The 19,707-nt window shown below is 34.0% G+C and overlaps 1 protein-coding gene across 3 annotated transcripts in view; it reads right to left on the bottom strand.

Annotated features, from left to right (window-relative positions):
* USO1 (USO1 vesicle transport factor) overlaps positions 1–19,707 on the bottom strand; it is a 113,358-nt gene that overhangs the window by 69,111 nt on the left and 24,540 nt on the right. For 2 of the 3 annotated variants that reach the window (XM_037003309.2, XM_037003308.2), the window contains exons 2-4: positions 18,335–18,421; positions 18,193–18,257; positions 7,593–7,669 (exon numbers count right to left, since the gene is read on the bottom strand). In XM_037003309.2, the coding sequence (XP_036859204.1) occupies positions 7,593–7,669; positions 18,193–18,257; positions 18,335–18,421 (229 nt within the window). The remainder of the gene's footprint in view (positions 1–7,592; positions 7,670–18,192; positions 18,258–18,334; positions 18,422–19,707) is intronic. The other variant, XM_037003310.2, reaches the window with a different exon arrangement.

Consider the following 19,707-nt stretch of genomic DNA (forward strand, 5'->3'; position numbering starts at 1 on the left):
AACATTAGTAAACTATTAATTTTTTGCCCTTTAAGTTTGATTTTTTATATATGATGGCTCCAGAAGAATTATTTAAGGAAGCAGTCATTATTTCCACTTCTGGAAAATCAGGTACAGGAGGGGTTGACAGTATGAAAAAAACTACTTGAAAGCTATCAATGTTACTGCACAATTACTGATACATCGAGGACATTACATTAAGGTGGCAGAGGTTTAATGCTACATAAGTCTAATATTAATCATAAGGATGCCTAATATTCAAAAGTAACTAGAATGGCATCAAGGGGCATGCTCTACGATGGATCTGCTTAAACGATTTGCTCTTGTACCTTTGGGAGCCGATAAAATTCTGTGCCTTAATTATTCATACATAAAAAGTAAAAGTTTGCATGTTAAATTGTGATTTTCAAAGCTTAAAGGTGAATTTATCTCTGGAGCTGGAAAAAAACTCAGACTGCGCAACCTTCCCATTTTATTAGAAGCTGGTATGATGATGGAAAGAGAAATTACAAAGAAACTGGAACAGAGCAGAAGAGAAGCCCTGAGTCCCACAGTATGGTAAATGCCATGTATCCAATAAAATATCATCAGATTTGGTGGACTAATAAGCCTATCTTGTTTTAAGCCACCCCAGAGCCCTAACAAGCCACAGCTATGTGGGGGTGATACCAGAAATAAATACCTAGCCAAATCCTAATAAAACTCTATAGATAAAGAAGCAGATAAAGAAAACTATACAAAAAGCAGCCAATGAGGAACAAGTGTCAAGTGAACAGCTCTCAAAATACACAAGGAATCTATGTGGAAAAGGCGATGACTTTCTCCCCTTTCCAAACTGTCTCTTTCCAGAAATTAAGATTATAGCAATGCAATGGCCTAATTGTGTATGCTTTGTAAGGCTATTTTACATTTGCATAAGTTCATATTTATTGCATGAGATAACACTTGGGTATAGAATTAATGAAAAAATGCTTTTGAAATATGTTATATAATGATTTTTATTTAAGTGGTGTGAATATAGTTGAGAATACAGACTCAGTCACAGAGGCAAGACAGAAATAAATGTGAGTGAAGCAGGCTGGGCATAAGACAATACAGAGGATGGAGAGAACATGCCTTATCTAAGGGAAGCAGCAGTTACTCAACTCCAGCAGACTGCTGCCTTGTGGAAATGCAGGCCCAGGTGTCATCAGTCTCCACATTGTTTTAAGAAAGAAGTCTAAAAACCGATGTGAAAACGAATGTGAAAGCTTCCAATGTGCAATATTGGCAACTTAAGTTATTAAAAATACTTAGTGGTTAAACAAACTTGCTTTGGGCTAAAGGATCATGACCTCTAGAGAAAAGCTCAAAATAGAAGTCACTGACGTTTGGGAGAATACTAAAAGTTGCAAGCTAACCTAAAAAAGAAGGGGGAAAAAACCCAGACTTGATGGGTTCTGCCTATGAAATATTTTTTTAAATGCTGAGATATTTTATATGGATAAGTGCAAACAACTAAGCTATAGGTGTAAGCCTTGGCTGGTATTTCTCAAAATGCGGGACAGTGGAATGTTAATAGGTATCAGAGGAAAGCAAGCACCTATCCACAAACATATTTGGATTAAAGAAAGTTACAGGATCCTTCACTGGATTAAAGAAATAAACTTGAAGAATAGGTTTCTTTACTGCAGGATATCTTATTTACATAGAAATGTATATTCTATGAAGCTTCAGTGGGGGATCAAGTGTGTTATGTTTATTTAACCATATGCTACTCTTTAAGGAATGCAGGTTTAACCTAAGAAAAAGTTTAATTCAGTGTTTGCATTGAGCACAAGCTAGTAACTTAGCAAGTAGCAGAATTAATACACTTGACTTATTTTCTAGCTATACTGTAAAACTACCATACCTTAACAGTACATAATTAAGGTCTGTTTTGACTTGAACTAGTAAAATATGATCCTATTCCAAGGATCTATGGTTCCTTCTGGTTTAATAATGTCAATTTAAAATTTTAAAAAGTGTTTGTGAGATAACTACACTTCCTTTAAGTTGTAATTATACAGACAGCACTTTGGAACTTTAATGTGGAATCCTACAAAAATTGGTTAAGCAATTAAAGTAACATACAAAGCTATTTTGGTGTAACAGTAAATTCAGCTAAAACTAATGTAACTACTACACTAATTATATCTAAAAGTTATAAACAAAAACTAGACCCTTGAAAAGTTGTATCTATTTTACATATAAGTGAAGTATGAGATAAACTATCCTATCTCATCCAATATACTTATTTTAAAACTTCTAGAACTGTTTGTTTTATATACCAAATGCTATACATATGTAACCTACAAAAGTAAATGACTCTTAAAGATAAATGAAAAAATAACTAAATGGCTCTTTGCTACTATAGTGAAATAAACCCAAGCCAGGCATATGAAATTCAAGATTGCTTTTTAAAAAGTCCTTATAAACTTCTGGAAATATTTCAGATCAATTTATATGACTGGCTTTTAACTAAATGTGTATATATACATTTATTCATCAAACATATTCATAGTTGCACTTTCTGAGAGGTAGCAACAATATTCAAAAACATTTCTGGACCTTCTCTTAGGAATTCCACTCCAGATCAAGTTCATAACCCATATTATGGAGGACAAAACTGCTTTACAGAAAGAGATATTCTAATAAAAGCAGTCCTAACTCAGAGTAAGGGAATATCAAGTAATCTTCTTTTACACTGTGGTCAATCAGGTAAACCAGAACACCTGTATTTTTTAATGTTGGCATCCTCTATAAACTAGTTGTATAAGTTACAAGATTTAATAAAGAATCTAGTCAGAAAAATGGCCACAACTTAATAAATCAGAAATTTATGCAATACTTAAAAAAAAAGTACCAAATAAAAAAATCCTATTTACTAGATGATACTATATAAGCTACATGATCTCTGGGCTTCCATTTTCTCATCTATAGAAAAGAGAAAAATGCCACCTACCTTACAGGCTGCTATAAGATCAAATAAGATAATGGACATGAAAATACTGTAAATTTCAAAGCTCTATGCAAATATGATGGAACAATAATACAAACAACTACTGATCTGTACTACCCAACAAGGAAACAGCTTATCACAAGAGTCAAGGCATAATGCTCTAGTACTTTCTTCTTTCAAATAAGGGGTTCAAATGTCACAAATGATGATGCCATACACCTTAGTTAGTTTTTTGTTTAGTATAGGCAACTTGGTTACGTACCATTTAAAACCTATTTTATTATTTTTACTATGCTTAGTTTTTATTTTCTATAAATAAAACCATGCTATATATATATTTTTATTAAGGTATCATTGACATACAATCTAATGAAGGTTTCACATGAGCAACACTGTGCTTACTACATTCACCCATATTATCAAGTACCCCCCACACACCCCATTGCAGTCACTGTCCATCAACATAGTAAGATGCTACAGAGTCACTACTTGTCTTCTCTGTGCTATACTGCCTTCTCCATAACCCACCTACATTATGTGTGCTAATTATAATGTCCCTTAACCCCCTTCTCCCTGCCCACCCACCCTCCCCAGCCCTTTCCCCTTGGTAAACGCTAGTCCTTCTTGTGAGTCTGCTGATGTTTTGTTCCTTCAGTTTTGCTTTGTTGTTTAAAACCTAGTTTAGATGAGGATATCCCCTTCCTCAATTTAAAAAGCTGAGTATCTCAGGAAAAATAGTAAAACAAAATAAAATAAAACTTGACTACTGTAATTCTGAGGAAAAGAAGTATCAATGTTAAAAGTAAATGGAACCTTCAACAGATGAATGGATAAAGATGTGGTACATATACAGAATGGAATATTATTTAGCCATAAAAAGAAATCTTCCTATTTGCAACAACATGGATGGATCTAGAGCGTATTATGCTCAGTGATACAAGCCAGGTGGAGAAAGACAAATACCACATGATTTTACTTATTTGTGGAGTATAAAAACAAAGAAAACAGAAGGAACAAAATAGCAGTAGACTCACAGACACCAAGAAGGTACTAGTGGTTACCAAGGGGGACAGGGTGGGGTAGGTGGTGGGGGTGAAGGGGATAAAGGGACACAAAAATTCACAATACAAGTTGTTCATGGGGATGGTAGTACAGCATGGAGAACACAGTTAATAATTCTGTACCATCTGACTACGCTGACAGATAGTAACTGCACTAAAGGGAGTGAGTATTTAATAATATGGGTAACTGTTGAACCACTGTGTGGTATATCTGAAATCAACATAAGATTGCATAGCAATGATACTTTAATAAAAAAAAAAGTAAATGGAACTTAAAACAGACCACCAGGAAAAATAAACAATATTGGTGAGTTCTATGAATAAAAAAAGTGTCATTAACTGGACATTTATTGTGCATGCATTATTTTAAAGCAATAATAGCAACATGTAAGTATTCCCTGAACTGAAATACCTTCCAGTTCTTATTGAATATAGGTAAAATTTATACATATACATATGTATATATACATATTCAAGTATTTTTATTTTTAAATAAACTGCCTCAAAAAAATTTTCCCATGAAGCACGCAGAAAGCAATTTGAATAGATTGTCCTACCAGAGAAAAAGCTTTATTTTGTTAAAAGAAGCACTAGAGTATTTTTTTTTTTTTTTGGAGAGGGCATCTCTCATATTTATTGATCATATGGTTGTTAACAACAATAAAATTCTGTATAGGGGACTCAATGCACAATCAGTAATCAACCCCAAGCCGAATTCTCAACAGTCTCCAATCTTCTGAAGCATAACGAACAAGTTTTTACATGGTGAACAAGTTCTTACACAGTGAATAAGTTCTTACATGGTGAGCAGTGCAAGGGCAGTCATCACAGAAACTTTCGGTTTTGATCACGCATCATGAACTATAAACAATTCGGTCAATTAGGATTATTTGTTTGATTTTTATACTTCATTTATATGTGAATCCCACATTTCTCCCTTATTATTATTATTATTTATTTATTTATTTTTTTAATAAAATGCTGAAGTGGTAGGTAGATGCAAGATAAAGGTAGAAAACATAGTTTAGTGCTGTAAGAGGGCAAATGTAGATGATCAGGTGTGTGCCTATAGACTAAGTATTAATCCAAGCTAGACAAGGGCAACAAAACATCCACGGATGCAGAAGATTTCTCTCAAAACAGGAGGGGGTGAGGTTCTAAGCCTCACCTCTGTTGATCCCTAATTTCTCACCTGATGGCCCCCCTGCAACTGTGCCTGTCTTAGGTTGTTCCTCCTTTGAGGAAATCTTACCCGTCTCTGGCTAACCAGTCATCTTCCGGGGCCATACAGGGAAATGTAAAATTGGTAAGTGAGAGAGAAGCAATATTGTTTGAAAAGGTTAGCTTTTTACTTTTTTGCAGATTTATGCCCTGTGGCTTCTATGCCCAGCATTTGTCTTGAGGTATCTTTACCACTTGGAAGAATTATGATACTCGGTAATTTCGATATGAGGCACGAATAGCACTAGAGTATTTTTTATGCTCTGGACAATAAATAGATTTGGTAGCCACAGAAATAATAAATAGTAATAAATATTATCAAATACTCCTTTTTAATTAAGGAATTCTTATACAGAGAGACAAATCTTAAGATTTTTTTTAACCAGCCAGAAGAAACATCACTTGACAGTGTTCTTTCCTATTATTAGAAAAAATTATGCCTAAAAGTATCATGTATATGTAAATGCAATCTTTTACCTTCAACATCATGAAAAGGTAGACAAAAATAAAAAGTGGATGGTATAGAAAAGTTTCTTCTATAGTCCATTCATAATAACATAAGAGCTTTAAAATGTCAAATAAGCAATATATTGATTGCTCTTCTTAGAAGAAGAGACTCATGTTCATTTTACTCAAGTACCTGAGATATCCTAGAAGAGATACAACATATTTAGGATTATGAGACAGATTTATCTTTAAATCAAAAGATTAGAAATATCCCCAATGTAAATACCTCTAAAATGGAGTTCATTAAGTCAGCAAAGAGTATCTTTTGATGAAGCAGTAGAGAGAAAGTATCAATAATAGAACTGAAGGACACACTTTTTAATATCTAGATTTTAAAAATTTACTCTTTCAAGATAAGTAAATTTTCACTGAAGAAAGTTTAAGTTCCTATTTTAATCTTCCCTACAAAAAAGTGATTCTACTACTTCTTTTCCAAAGGACCATTTATCTTGCATTATCCAAAATATTATTTTTGGATGCTGAACTAAAAGTAAGGAGCCAAACACATAAAGGAACAAAAAACTGAACTAATTAACATGATTATATTATAAATTTATAACAAATGAAAATCACCTAAGAAATACTGCTGCTTTACATTGTTTTGAAACAGAAAAATTATCTGCTGTAAACTAGATAAAAGCTAAATTTCTAATCTGAAACAACTAAAAAAAAGAAAAGATCTTTTTTTTTACATTGTTGCACATAATTTTCTCATTTAAGAAATAATTAGGAAAAATAAGTGTTTCTCGAAAGTATGTTCTTGTGTACACTGTATTTAAGTGTCATGTGACTAAGCTTTTATTCCATGGATACCAAAGCATGTTTTACTAAAGATTTTTCATCCCTGAGTAATTAATAAAGTTAAGCTGTAAACTACATCACAAAGAAATTAAAGAAAAAGAATATTTAAGTCTAAGATACTGTTATTATTCAACCCGATCCAGTTTCAAATGTTCCTATTACTGGTATTCTGCGAAGTTAATATCCATATATTTCTGCTCTATTTTTATTTTAATAAAACATGTGCAAACTCAACATCATGTAGATTACTTTGTGACTTTTTACTCAGAGTTTCAAAGGATCCTATAATTTCAGTGGACATTAGACTTATGCATGAGTATGTCCATCCTTGTGTTGTGTAGAATAATAAAATTCCCACTATGTCCTACTGCAACAGCCAATCAGACATGAGGAACACACTCTTCAACTGCACTGTGGAATGTTAGTCAATGCATATGTTTTTACAATTTATAGAACAAAATATATAGACTTCCAGTCAAGTATTTCATGGATTGGCAATAATTTATGTAAATGACAGACTACCTTAAGTATGCAAGTAATTTGAAACAAAAGGAAAAGAATGTACCAAAGAAAATTGTAAATTTCAAACTGACTCATATAATTTTACACCAAAAAGAGTTAATGTAATGAAACTTTCTCAACTTAATATATCGTTGCTCTTTATAAATTAAGTCCATGTTAAAAGTTTAAGTATTTATTAGGAAAAGACACTCTAACTTCATATTGTTCACCAGATAACATATAAATAAAATCTGATTTTCAATAGTCAAAAAATAATTTTTAATCCTTAAATTACTAATATTTATAGTTAACTGAAACCAAATACAAAGAAAGGGAAAATATATCTCCAAATCACGTACAAAGCAATCATCTTAAAGATAACTTTCTGGGACTAAGTTTTTATCTTTTCTTTATTGACTTAAAAAGAAAAAAAACTTATATTTGTAAAATAAACAATTTTAAACCCAGCAACACTGGCACAATCCAGTTTATGTACAGAAAACACAGTGAAAGAAACTTACCTACTTCTTCTTCTTCATCATTAGATATTATATTATATAGTGTGTCCAAAGCATAACCTATTATTTCTGAATCCGAACTGGAAAAAAGAAATTATTATACTTATACACTGCTAGTAAAAGTATAAACTGTCATGACCATTTCTAGACAGATATTTAGCAAGACTGTATTAACATTAATTCCATTTCTAAAATCCCAACTGAAGAAAACACCAGAATGCAAACTATAAAAAATATATAAAGTTTATTTATATGTAAAAACTGAGAAGCAGACTAAATGTCCAGTGATAAAAAAAAGTACAGTAAATCCACACGTATAGCAGCAATGAAAAAAATTTATTTTCAAAGAATGTTTAATGACATGGTAAAACATCTTTAATATAATGCCAGTAGGAAGAAACTAAATATAAAAATTAACATACAGAATAATCCCATCTAGCAAAAAATATATACATCTGTGTATGTGTCCACATACATATAAAACCCTATAATCTGTAAAATAAATTGAACTGAGACAAGGTCAAAGATTCAGTGAATACAAAATGATCAGAAGTGGGAAGTGAAAGCAAAGATGAGGGACAAAGGGGGTCACAACGAGAGGATGTAGATCTCACATGCAATGGGTTTTTAAAGATGTTATTGTTATTTATTGTTTTGTGTTTGAGAAATTTTGAAAGACCTTTTACAGGAATATTGAGAAACTAGGAATAGAAGGAAACTTCCTCAGAACAATAAAGGGAATCTATGAAAATCCCACAACTAGCATCATATTAATGGTGAAAGACTGAATGCTTTCCATCTGAGATGAGGAATAAGATGGTAATGCCCCTTTCTAGCCACCTCTGTCCAACATTGAACTGGAGCTTCTAGCTAGAGCAATTAGGCAAGAAAGGAAAATAAAAGGCATACAAATTGGAAAAAAAAGTAAAACTATATATAAAATCTTAAGGAATCCACTAATAAACTATTAGAACAAGGACATTCAGCAAAGTTGAAGGATACAAGTTCTATATAAAAAATAAATTGTTCTTCTGTATACTAGCAATGAAATATTAGAAAATGAAAAAAATTTATTTTTATTTAAATAACATAAAAACGATTAAAATACTGAGGAACAAATTTTATTAGAAGTATGACTTGTACACTGAAAACTATAAAACATTGCCAAAAGACATTACCCAAGACTCAGACAAATGAGAAGACATTGTGTTCACGAAGAGGAAGATGTAGTATTTTTAAGATAGTAATATACCCCAACTTGATTTATAGATTCCCACAACCACTATAAAAATTTTAGCTGCTATTTTTGTAGAAACTGACATGCTGATTGACAGGGTGATTGTAAAACATGTATGGGAATGCAACAGATCCAGAAATAGCCAAAACAATCTTGAAAAAGAAGAACAAAGTTGAAGGATTCATGTTTCCTCATTTCAAAACTTACTACAAAATTACAGTTATCAAGACTGGGTGGCACTGGCATAAGGATAAACAAATAAATCAATAGAGTCTAGAAATAAAACACAACGTTTATTTCAATTTGTTTTTGGCAAGGATACAAAGACCATTCAATGGGAAAGAACAACCTCTTCAACAAATGGTGCTGGGACAACTGGATAACCACACGCAAGACAAAGTTGGACCCCTATTTAATACCACATACAAAAATTAACTCAAATGGACCAAAGATCTGAATGTATGAGCTAAAGTTATAAAACTCTTAGGAGAAACACAGGCATAATTCTTCAAAACCTTTGGATTAGGCAATGGTTTCTTAGATATGCCATCAAAGCATAAGCAAGCAAAGATAAAAAACATAAACTAGACTGTCAAAATTAAAAACTTTTTGTGCTTCAAAGGACACCATCAAGGAAGTGAAAAGACAACCCAAAGAATGAGAGAAAACATTTGCAAATCATGTATCTGGTAAGGGACTTATATACAATAAGAAAGGTAGCCCTATTAAAAACAAGCAAAGGATTTAAATAGACAGTTCTCAAAAAAGGTGTGTATATATAGTTAAAAAGCACATGAAAAGATGCTCAAAATTATTAAGTAAAATGCAAATCAAAACCACAATAAGTTTGCACCCACTAGTGTGGCCATTAAAAAAAAAGACAATAACAAGCATTGGTGAGGAGAAATTGGGACTTTGTATACTGACGGTGGGAATGTGAAATGGTACAGCCTCTGTAGATAAGAGTTGGGCAATTCCTCAGAAAGTTAATTACCATGTGACCTACAAACTGCATTCCTATATACAAAACATGTTCACAAAAAAACTAGTTCATAAATCTTTATAGCAGCATTATGCATAATAGCCAATAAATGGAAATATCCCAAATGTCTTTCAACTGACAAATGGATAAATAAAATGTGGCATATCTACACAATGGAATACTATTCAGCCCTAAAAAGGGGTGGAATACTAATACATGTTACACATGTATGAACCTTGAAATATGCTAAATGAAAGAAGTCAGACACAAAAGCCTCATATTGTATGATTCCTTTTACATGAAATGTCTAAAATGTCAAATCTATATAGAGAGAAAGTAGATTAGTATTGCCAAGCAGTAGTGAAAGGAGATATAGGGAATGATAACTAATACATGAAGGATTTCTTTTGAGGTGGTAAAAATGTTCTGGAATTGGATAGTGGTGATGGTTGCACAACTTTGTGAATGTACTAAACCCACTGAAATGTATACTTTTAAAAGGGTGAACTTCATGGTATATAAATATATCAATTAAAAAATAACAACTGAGGTGTCTTGGTTTGGAAACATCAATGAGAAATAGGCAACTTTTGGGCCCTGAGTGTGGGACTTAGGAGAACAAGCAGTCTCTCCTCAAGATGGCTATAAGAGAAGCAAACCCACAGAACAGATGGAGAGTTTCAAGATATTTCAAGAAAAGGAACACAGCTCTCTGTGATGCAGCCAAAGACGGAGGGCATGCAGTGGAAGGAGTCTGAGAGTATTAGCTGGATAAGCCAGAAGCAGCAGCAGGAAACATTAATAAGGATGAGAAGTGGGGAAGATGGCTGCTGAAATACAGACCTCAGCATTCAATGAAGTTAAAAAAATATGGGCACTTTGAAAATAAAGACAAAAGATAAGTATGAGGCAAATGGAAGGGAATTTAATTTAGCATGAGAGGGAATGAAACACAAGAAGGTTCATAGAAGTTTAGCTTTGTTTATACATTTTATTTTCTGCTGTATACTTAAAGTGACAATACAGTTCACTTCACATAAGAGGTAGCACTCTATTTTTCATATTGAGATGTTAGTCATTTCATTACTAACTTCACTAGACCCAGTGAGAAAATACAAACATGTAATAAAGACACACAAAGCAAAAAAAAAAACTGTATATGTGTATAATCATCACACTAAAATTTTTTTGACCTAGGGTCCATTTACTGTAACTTGGAATATTGTTTAAAACAGGTAACTAACTTAGGTGATTGTATTAGTTTTCTACTGATGCGGTAGCAAACTTAGTGGCTTAAACAATACAAATACATTATAGTTCTGAAATCAGAAGTCTGAAATGAGTATCACTGGACTAAAATCAAGGTCTTTGAAGGGCTGCATTCCTTCTGGAGGTAGGGAGAATCTGTTTCCTCGCCTTTTCCAGTTCAAGAGGCCTCCTTCCTCTATTTTCGAAAGCAGATCAAGGTTTTGTCGTATCACCTCATTCTGACACCTCTTTTGCATTCCTGTTTCACTTTTACGGAGCCTTGAAATTACACTGGGCCCACCTGGATAATCCAGGATAATCTCCCCACTGCAAAGTCCCTTTCGCCATCTAAGGTAACTTTCATAGGCTGTGGTGATTAGAAATGTCAACATCTTTGGGGGGACCTTATTCTGCTTACCACAGTTCTCCACAATGACTTAACAGCAGACAGTCTGGACACATCCAATGCATTTACTCAAATGTATCAGAATTAGCTGGTTTTGAAAAAATAGCCAATGTAAGTTATACCATCTGAAAGGACAAAAAGTTCTAACTGGTATGATAAGCAGCTGGGCACTGCTGAAATATAACTAAAGAAGAGGCTATGAAGTTATTAGATAAACAGGCAATATCAAGATCTTTATAAAGTTTATGCACTTTGCTTCATTTGAGAGCTTAGACTTCATACCAGACTGAGTTGGTAAAATGCATTAAATAGGAGATACAAGATTTATTTAAACATCACACAGACAACTCTTGCAATGTACAGACTAAATTAATGGAAGGACAAAAAATAGAGTTTGGAGATGGTGGTGGTTTTAAATTAGTTCCCAAAATTCTTTGATACAGCTCTCCTCAAAAGGTTGAACCTAATTCTCCTCCTCGTATAAGTGCAGGATGTATTTACCAAAGAGAATGTAGTGGGGTTGATGGTATGTGATTTCTAAGACTAAATCCTAAATGCATTGTGGCTTTCCTTGTACTCTCTTTCTAGGATCACTTGTTCTGGGAGAAGCTAGTTGCTGTATCCTGATGCTCAAGTAGCCAGAGAGAGAGAGAGAGACAGAGAGAGAGAAAGTAAGGTAGTGAGGCCTCTTGTCAACAGCAGTGTGAGTGAGCCATCCTGGAATCAGACCCTCCAGCCTCAGTGAAGCCTTCAGTCCTGGCTAACATCTTGACTGCACTTTTATGAGACCCTGAGCCAGAATCACCTAGGTAAGCCACTTCTGAATTCCTGATCCACAGAAACTGTGTGATAATAAATAAACTGTGAGCCACTAAGTTTTGAATTAACTGAGAGCCAGAACCAAGAAATTCAGATTCCAGCTGTTTTTTTGTTCTCGATGTGCATAATGGTAAGGAGAGGGATGAGCTGAGCATGAATCTTCCAGTTTCCTGCTTGAATAGTAAGGTGCTATCAACTGAAATGAACTCAAGTCAAAAGGCAGTTGAATATACTCAGCCATTAAAAAGAATGAAATCTTGCCATTTGTGACAACATGGATGGACCTATAAGGTATTATATTAAGTGAAGTAAGTCACACAGAGAAGGTCAAATGTCATATGATTTCACTTACATGTGGAATCTAAAAAATAAGATTAATGAACAAACAAAACAGAAACAGACTCAACAAACAGAGAGTTCCAACAGAGGAGGGGGGTGGATGCATAGGTGAAATAGGCCAAAGAGAAAAAATTAGTGGGGATTTTGATATCTTCATCCAGGTGATGGTTACTTGAATGTATACTCATGTCAAGATCCATCAAGCTGAAAACTAAGATTGTGTATTTTACTTTATGTACCTCAATTAAAAAAAACAAAATAGAAATTCTAAAAAGTTGAAGGCAATGAGGGTATGGGCAATTAGAAGCAGGACAAGAGATAAATTGACTTTTTTTTTTAATATGTATTTTTTTAAGTTTACAAAATCTCCTATCTCTTTTTTTTCCTTTCACTTAGTGTTAGAAAAACCCTGCATTTTTGTCTTGCAGAATGTTCCAGTCTGGATCTTCCCGATTGCAGTACCACGAGTAGTCAAACAAGTTTCTGTGCCTTTTGTATTGTTTTTTGTTTTTCTAAAAAATCATTTTCTTATCATTAATCTAGAATTACATGAAGAACATTATGGGTACTAGACTCCCCACTTCACCAAGTCCCCCCACCACAAACCCCATTACAGTCACTGTCCAACAGCATATTAAGATGCTGTAGAATCACTACTTGTCTTTTCTGTGTTACATATCACTCCCAATGCCCCATCCCCACATTATATATGCTAATCGTAAGACACCCTTTCTTTTTCCTGCCCTTATCCCTCCCTTCTCACCTCTCCTGCCCAGTCCCTTTCCCTTTGGTAACCGTTAGTCCATTCTTGGGTTCTGTGATTCTGCTGCTGATTTGCTCCTTCAGTTTTTCTTTGTTCTTATACTCCACATATGAGTGAAATCATTTGGTACTTGTCTTTCTCCGCCTGGCTTATTTCACTGAGCATAATACCCTCTAGCTCCACCCATGTTGTTGCGAATGGTAGGATCTGTTTTTTTCTTATGGCTGAGTAATATTCCATTGTGTATATGTACCACATCTTCTTTATCCATTCATCTACTGATGGACATTTAGGTTGCTTCCATCTCTTGCCTATTGTAAATAGTGAGGCGATAAACATAGGCGTGCACCTGTCTTTTTCAAACTGGAGTGCTGCATTCTTAGGGTAAATTCCTGGAAGTGGAATTCCGGGGTCAAATGGTATTTGCATTTTGAGCGTTTTGAGGAACCTCCATACTGCTTTCCACAATGGTTGAACTAATTTGCATTCCCACCAGCAGTGTAGGAGGGTTCCCCTTTCTCCGCAACCTTGCCAATATTTGTTGTTTGTCTTTTGGATGGTGGCGATCCTTACTAGTGTGAGATGATATCTCATTGTGGTTTTAATTTGCATCTCTCTGATGACAAGTGATGTGGAGGATCTTTTCATGGGTCTGTTGGCCATCTGAATTTCTTCTTTGGAGAACTGTCTGTTCAGCTCCTCTGCCCATTTAATTGGATTATCTGCTTTTTGTTTGTTGAGGTGTGTGAGCTCTTTATATATTTTGGATGTCAAGCCTTTATCGGATCTGTCATTTATGAATATATTCTCCCATACTGTAGGGAACGTTTTTCTTCTATTGATGGTGTCCTTTGCTGTACAGAAGCTTTTCAGCTTGATGTAGTCCCACTTGTTTCATTTTTGCTTTTGTTTCCCTTGCCGGGGAGATATATTTATGAAGAAGTTGCTCACGTTTATGTCCAAGAGATTTTTGCCTGTTTTTTTATAAGAGTTTTATGGTTTCATGACTTACAATCAGGTCTTTGATTCATTTCGAATTTACTTTTGTGTATGGGGTTAGACAGTGATCCAGTTTCATTCTCTTACATGTAGCTGTCCAGTTTTGCCAGCACCATGTGTTGAAGAGACTGTCATTTCCCCATTGTATGTCCATGGTTCCTTTATCATATATTAATTGACCATAAATGTTTGGGTTAATATATGGGGTCTCTATTCTGTTCCACTGGTCTGTGGCTCTCTTCTTGTGCCAGTATCAAAGTGTCTTGATTATTGTGGCTTTGTAGTAGAGCTTGAAGTTGGGAAGTGAGATCCTCCCCACTTTATTCTTCCTTCTCAGGATTGCTTTGGCTATTTGGGGTCTTTGGTGTTTCCATATGAATTTTTAAACTATTTGTACCAGTTTGTTGAAGAATGTTGCTGGTAATTTGATAGGGACTGCATCAAATCTGTATATTGCTTTGGGCAGGATGGCCACTTTGACAATATTAATTCTTCCTAGCCAAGAGCACGGCATAAGTTTCCATTTGCTAGTGTCCTCTTAAATTTCTCGAGTGTCTTATTGATTTCAGGGTATAGGTCTTTCACTTCATTGATTAGGTTTATTCCTAGGTATATTATTCTTTTTGATGCAATTGTGAATGGAACTGTTTTCCTGATTTATCTTTCTATTGGTTCATTGTTAGTGTATAGGAAAGCCTCAGATTTCTGTGTGTTAATTTTGTATCCTGCAACTTTGCTGTATTCCGATATCAGTTCTAGTAGTTTTGGAGTGAAGTCTTTAGGGTTTTTTATGTACAATATCATGTCATGTGCAAAGACTGACAGTTTAACTTCTTCTTTACCAGTCTGGATTCCTTGTATTTCTTTGTTTTGTCTAATTGCCATGGCTAGGACCTCCAGTACTATGTTAAATAACAGTGGGGAGATTGGGCATCCCTGTCTTGTTCCCGATCTCAGAGGAATAGCTTTCAGCTTCTCGCTGTTAAGTATGATGTTGGCTGTGGGTTTATCATATATGGCCTTTATTATGTTGAGATACCTGCCCTCTATACCCATTTTGTTGAGAGTTTTTATCATGAGTGGATGATGAATTTTGTTGAATGCTTTTTCAGCATCTATGGAGATGATCATGTGGTTTTTGTCCTTCTTTTTGTTTATATGGTGGATGATGTTCATAGATTTTCGCATGTTGTTCCGTCCTTGCATCCCTGGGATGAATCCCACTTGGTCATGGTGTATGATCCTTTTGATGTATTTTTGAATTTGGTTTGCTAATATTTTGTTGAGTATTTTTGCATCTACATTCATGAGGGATATTGGTCTGTAGTTTTCTTTTTTGGTGGGGTCTTTGCCTGGTTTTGGTATTAGGATGATGTTGGCTTCATAGAATGAGTTTCGGAGTATTACCTCCTCTTCTATTTTTTGGAAAACTTTAAGGAGAATGGGAATTATATATTCTCTGTATGTCTGACAAAATTCCGAGGTAAATCCATCTGGCCTGGAGGTTTTGTTCTTGGGTAGTTTTTTTATTACTACTTCAATTTCTTTGCTGGTAATTGGTTTGTTTAGAATTTGTGTTTCTTCCTTGGTCAGTCTTGGAAGGTTGTATTTTTCTAGGAAGTTGTCCATTTCTTCTAGGTTTTCTAGCTTCTTAGCATATAGGTTTTCACAGTAGTCTCTAATAATTCTTTGTATTTCTGTTGGGTCCGTCGTGATGTTTCCTTTCTCATTTCTGATTCTGTTGATGTGTGTTGACTCTCTTTTTCTCTTAATAAGTCTGGCTAGAGGCTTATCTATTTTGTTTATTTTCTCAAAGAACCAGCTCTTGGTTTCATTGATTTTTTTCTATTGTTATTCTTCTCAATTTTATTTATTTCTTCTCTGATCTTTATTATGTCCCTTCTTCTGCTGACTTTAGGCCTCATTTGTTCTTCTTTTTCTAATTTTGATAATTGTAAAGTTAGACTATTCATTTGGGTTTGTTCTTCCTTCTTTAAATATGCCTGGATTGCTATATACTTTCCTCTTTAAGACTGCTCTCGCTGCGTCCCACAGAAGTTGGGGCTTTGTGTTGTTGTTGTCATTTATTTCCATATATTGTTCGATCTCCATTTTAATTTGGTCGTTGATCCATTGACTATTTAGGAGTGTGTTGTTAAGCCACCATGTGTTTGTGAGCCTTTTTGCTTTCTTTGTACAATTTATTTCTAGTTTTATACCTTTGTGCTCTGAAAAGTTGGTTGGTAGAATTTCAATGATTTTGAATTTACTGAGGCTCTTTTTGTGGCCTAGTATGTGGTCTATTCTGGAGAATGTTCCATGTGCACTTGAGAAGAATGCATATCCTGTTGCTTTTGGGTGTAGAGTTCTATAGATGTCTATTAGGTCCATCTGTTCTATTGTGTTGTTCAGTGCCTCTGTGTCCTTACTTATTTTCTGTCTGGTGGATCTATCCTTTGGAGTGAGTGGTGTGTTGAAGTCTCCTAAAATGAATGCATTGCATTCTATTTCCTCCTTTAGTTCTCTTAGTATTTGTTTCACATATGCTGGTGCTCCTGTATTGGGTGCATATATATTTATAATGGTTATATCCTCTTGTTGGACTGAGCCCTTTATCATTATGTAATGTCCTTCTTTATCTCTTATTACTTTCTTTGTTTTGAAGTCTATTTTGTCTGATACTAGTACTGCAACACCTGCTTTTTTCTCCCTATTGTTTGCATGAAATATCTTTTTCCATCCCTTGACTTTTAGCCTGTGCATGTCTTTGGGTTTAAGGTGAGTCTCTTGTAAGCAGCATATAGATGGGTCTTGTTTTTTTTATCCATTCAGTGACTCTAGTCTTTTGATTGGTGCATTCAGTCCATTTACATTTAGCGTGATTATCGATAGGTATTTACTTATTGCCATTTCAGGCTTTAGATTCATGGTTACCAAACGTTCCAGGTTACTTTCCTTACTATCTAAGAGTCTAACTTAATTCACTTAGTATGCTGTTACAAACACAATCTAAAGGTTCTTTTCTATCTCTCCTCCTTTCTCTTCCTCCTTCATTCTTTATATATTAGGTATCAAATTCTGTACTTTTTGTCTATCCCTTGATGGACTTTGAGGATATTTAATTTAATTTTGTATTTGCTTCGTAATTAGCTGTTCTACTTTCTTTACTGAGAAATTGACTTTTAAACATTTTGAATTCAAGATACCTATGAGATTGTGATAAAGCAGAAATGTCTGTTGAGCAGCTAAAGCTTGCAAGATATATTTAACTAGAGGTAAGATTTGAAAGCTATCCATGCACAGTTAATTAAAACCAAAGACACAGATGAACTCTCTTAAAGGGAAAGTGAAAGGGCTAAAAATAGACTGAGTGATCTTTCTCTTAGGACCTGCTCAGATTTAACACTTCACTCTTATTGGTAGTTTATTTCTCAAAAAAACCCAACTCTGGATAACTGATAAACCATAATATGTATATTATATTATAGAATAGTCAATATAGTACATCAAGGTGAATATCAAAACATCCATTTACCCAATTCAAACCCAAATCTTAAGGCTTTACCTAGCAATTACTTTATTCCATTTTTATATAATGGAAAGCTCTCAAACTCTGAAGGTTAAGATTATGTTTGTTTTAATGCTTAGCACAGTGGTTTACACCTAGTGTCCAAAGACATTAATTGAAATGACAACTGAAAGTGAAAGCTTAATAGCCTTAGTACGTTGATCATTGTGGAATAGTGTCTTAAACAAATTAATTAAAATTTCCAGAAAAATTAAGGAGAAAATCCTTAAGTAGAAACTTACCGATCTGTTTGTAAAACATGGATAAGATGTTCCATAGCTTGAATACCTACTTCCAAACGGTATTTCTGCACACAAAAAATATGTTATTAAAGTAACTAGTACCTAACTTAATAAACTTAATAACTGATAAAGCATTACAGACCTTGGACAATGATTTCAGAGCACGCACAGCATTTCTTCGGTCATCAAGTAAAGTAGATGAAGCTACTCTGTCACAAAGCTTTTGTATCTGTTGCAAAAAAATAAATTGGCATTAACAGAATAAAATGTACAAAACAGAAACTTGAAGTTTCCCAAATTTATGCCATCTAATTTGAATTTTAAAAAATTAACAAATGGGATGTCATGTAAATGTTCTTTCAAAAATCTAAATTAAATACTTAGTTAGTATTATAATCTAATAACAAAGATCAAACAGATTTTTCACAGATACTTGAAATATGGAAGAAGGAGAAGTCAAGTATGTCATATAAATTGAGGAATTAAGAGAAAACATTAGTAGAATCAGGGCTTTCTAAAAATGTCTATTATGACAATTTGAAACAAATCCTAATGAAGCATAATCTGTTAGGGTTATGGTAGAAGATGAGAAATTATTTTTATAAATTTTAAAAAATAATAGTTGTTTATATCATAACTTTACCTTTATGTTTCCACTAGATACTTGAACAGGGAAGTCAGAACTATAGAACAACAATTTTAAGTTTTAAGTGTGCCTCAAAATCTATAAGGGTAAAATGTTTCTATTATAAAAGCTTTTAATAAATGTGCAGGAATAAAAATTTGAAGTGATTTTAAAATAAACCTCAGAGCATTACTTACAGTAGGAAAACAACAGGAAACAACTGTTCATCAATAGAAAAAAAACTAAGGAAGTTGTACACGGTTTAGTGGAATACTACGTAGCTACTCAAAAGAGTTAACTGCACAAACATGAAAATACTATGATTTAACAAAAAATGTTAAAAAAAAACAAGTTGTATTTGCAGATGACATGAAATTGTACATAAAAAACCCTAAAGACTCCACTCCAAAACTACTAGAACTGATATCGGAATACAGCAAAGTTGCAGGATACAAAGTTAAAACACAGAAATCTGAGGCTTTCCTATACACTAACAATGAACTAATATAAAAAGAAACCAGGAAAACAATTCCAGTCACAACTGCATCAAAAAGAATAAAATACCTAGGAATAAACCTAACCAAGGAAGTGAAAGACCTATACCTCAAAAACTATAAGACATTCTTAAGAGAAATTAAAGAGGACACCAGCAAATGGAAACTCATCCCATGCTCTTGGCTAGGAAGAATTAATATTGTCAAAATGGCCATCCTGCCCAAAGTAATCTACAGATTTAATGCAATCCTTATCAAATTACCAAGAGCATTCTTCAATGAACTGGAGCAAACAGTTCTAAAATTCATATGGAAACACCAAAGACCTTGAATAGCTAAAGCAATCTTGAGAAGGAAGAATAAAGTGGGAGGGATCTCGCTCCCCAACTTCAGCCT

The sequence above is a fragment of the Manis javanica genome, chromosome 5, assembly GCF_040802235.1.
Source record: "Manis javanica isolate MJ-LG chromosome 5, MJ_LKY, whole genome shotgun sequence".
Classification (NCBI taxonomy): Eukaryota; Metazoa; Chordata; class Mammalia; order Pholidota; family Manidae; genus Manis; species Manis javanica.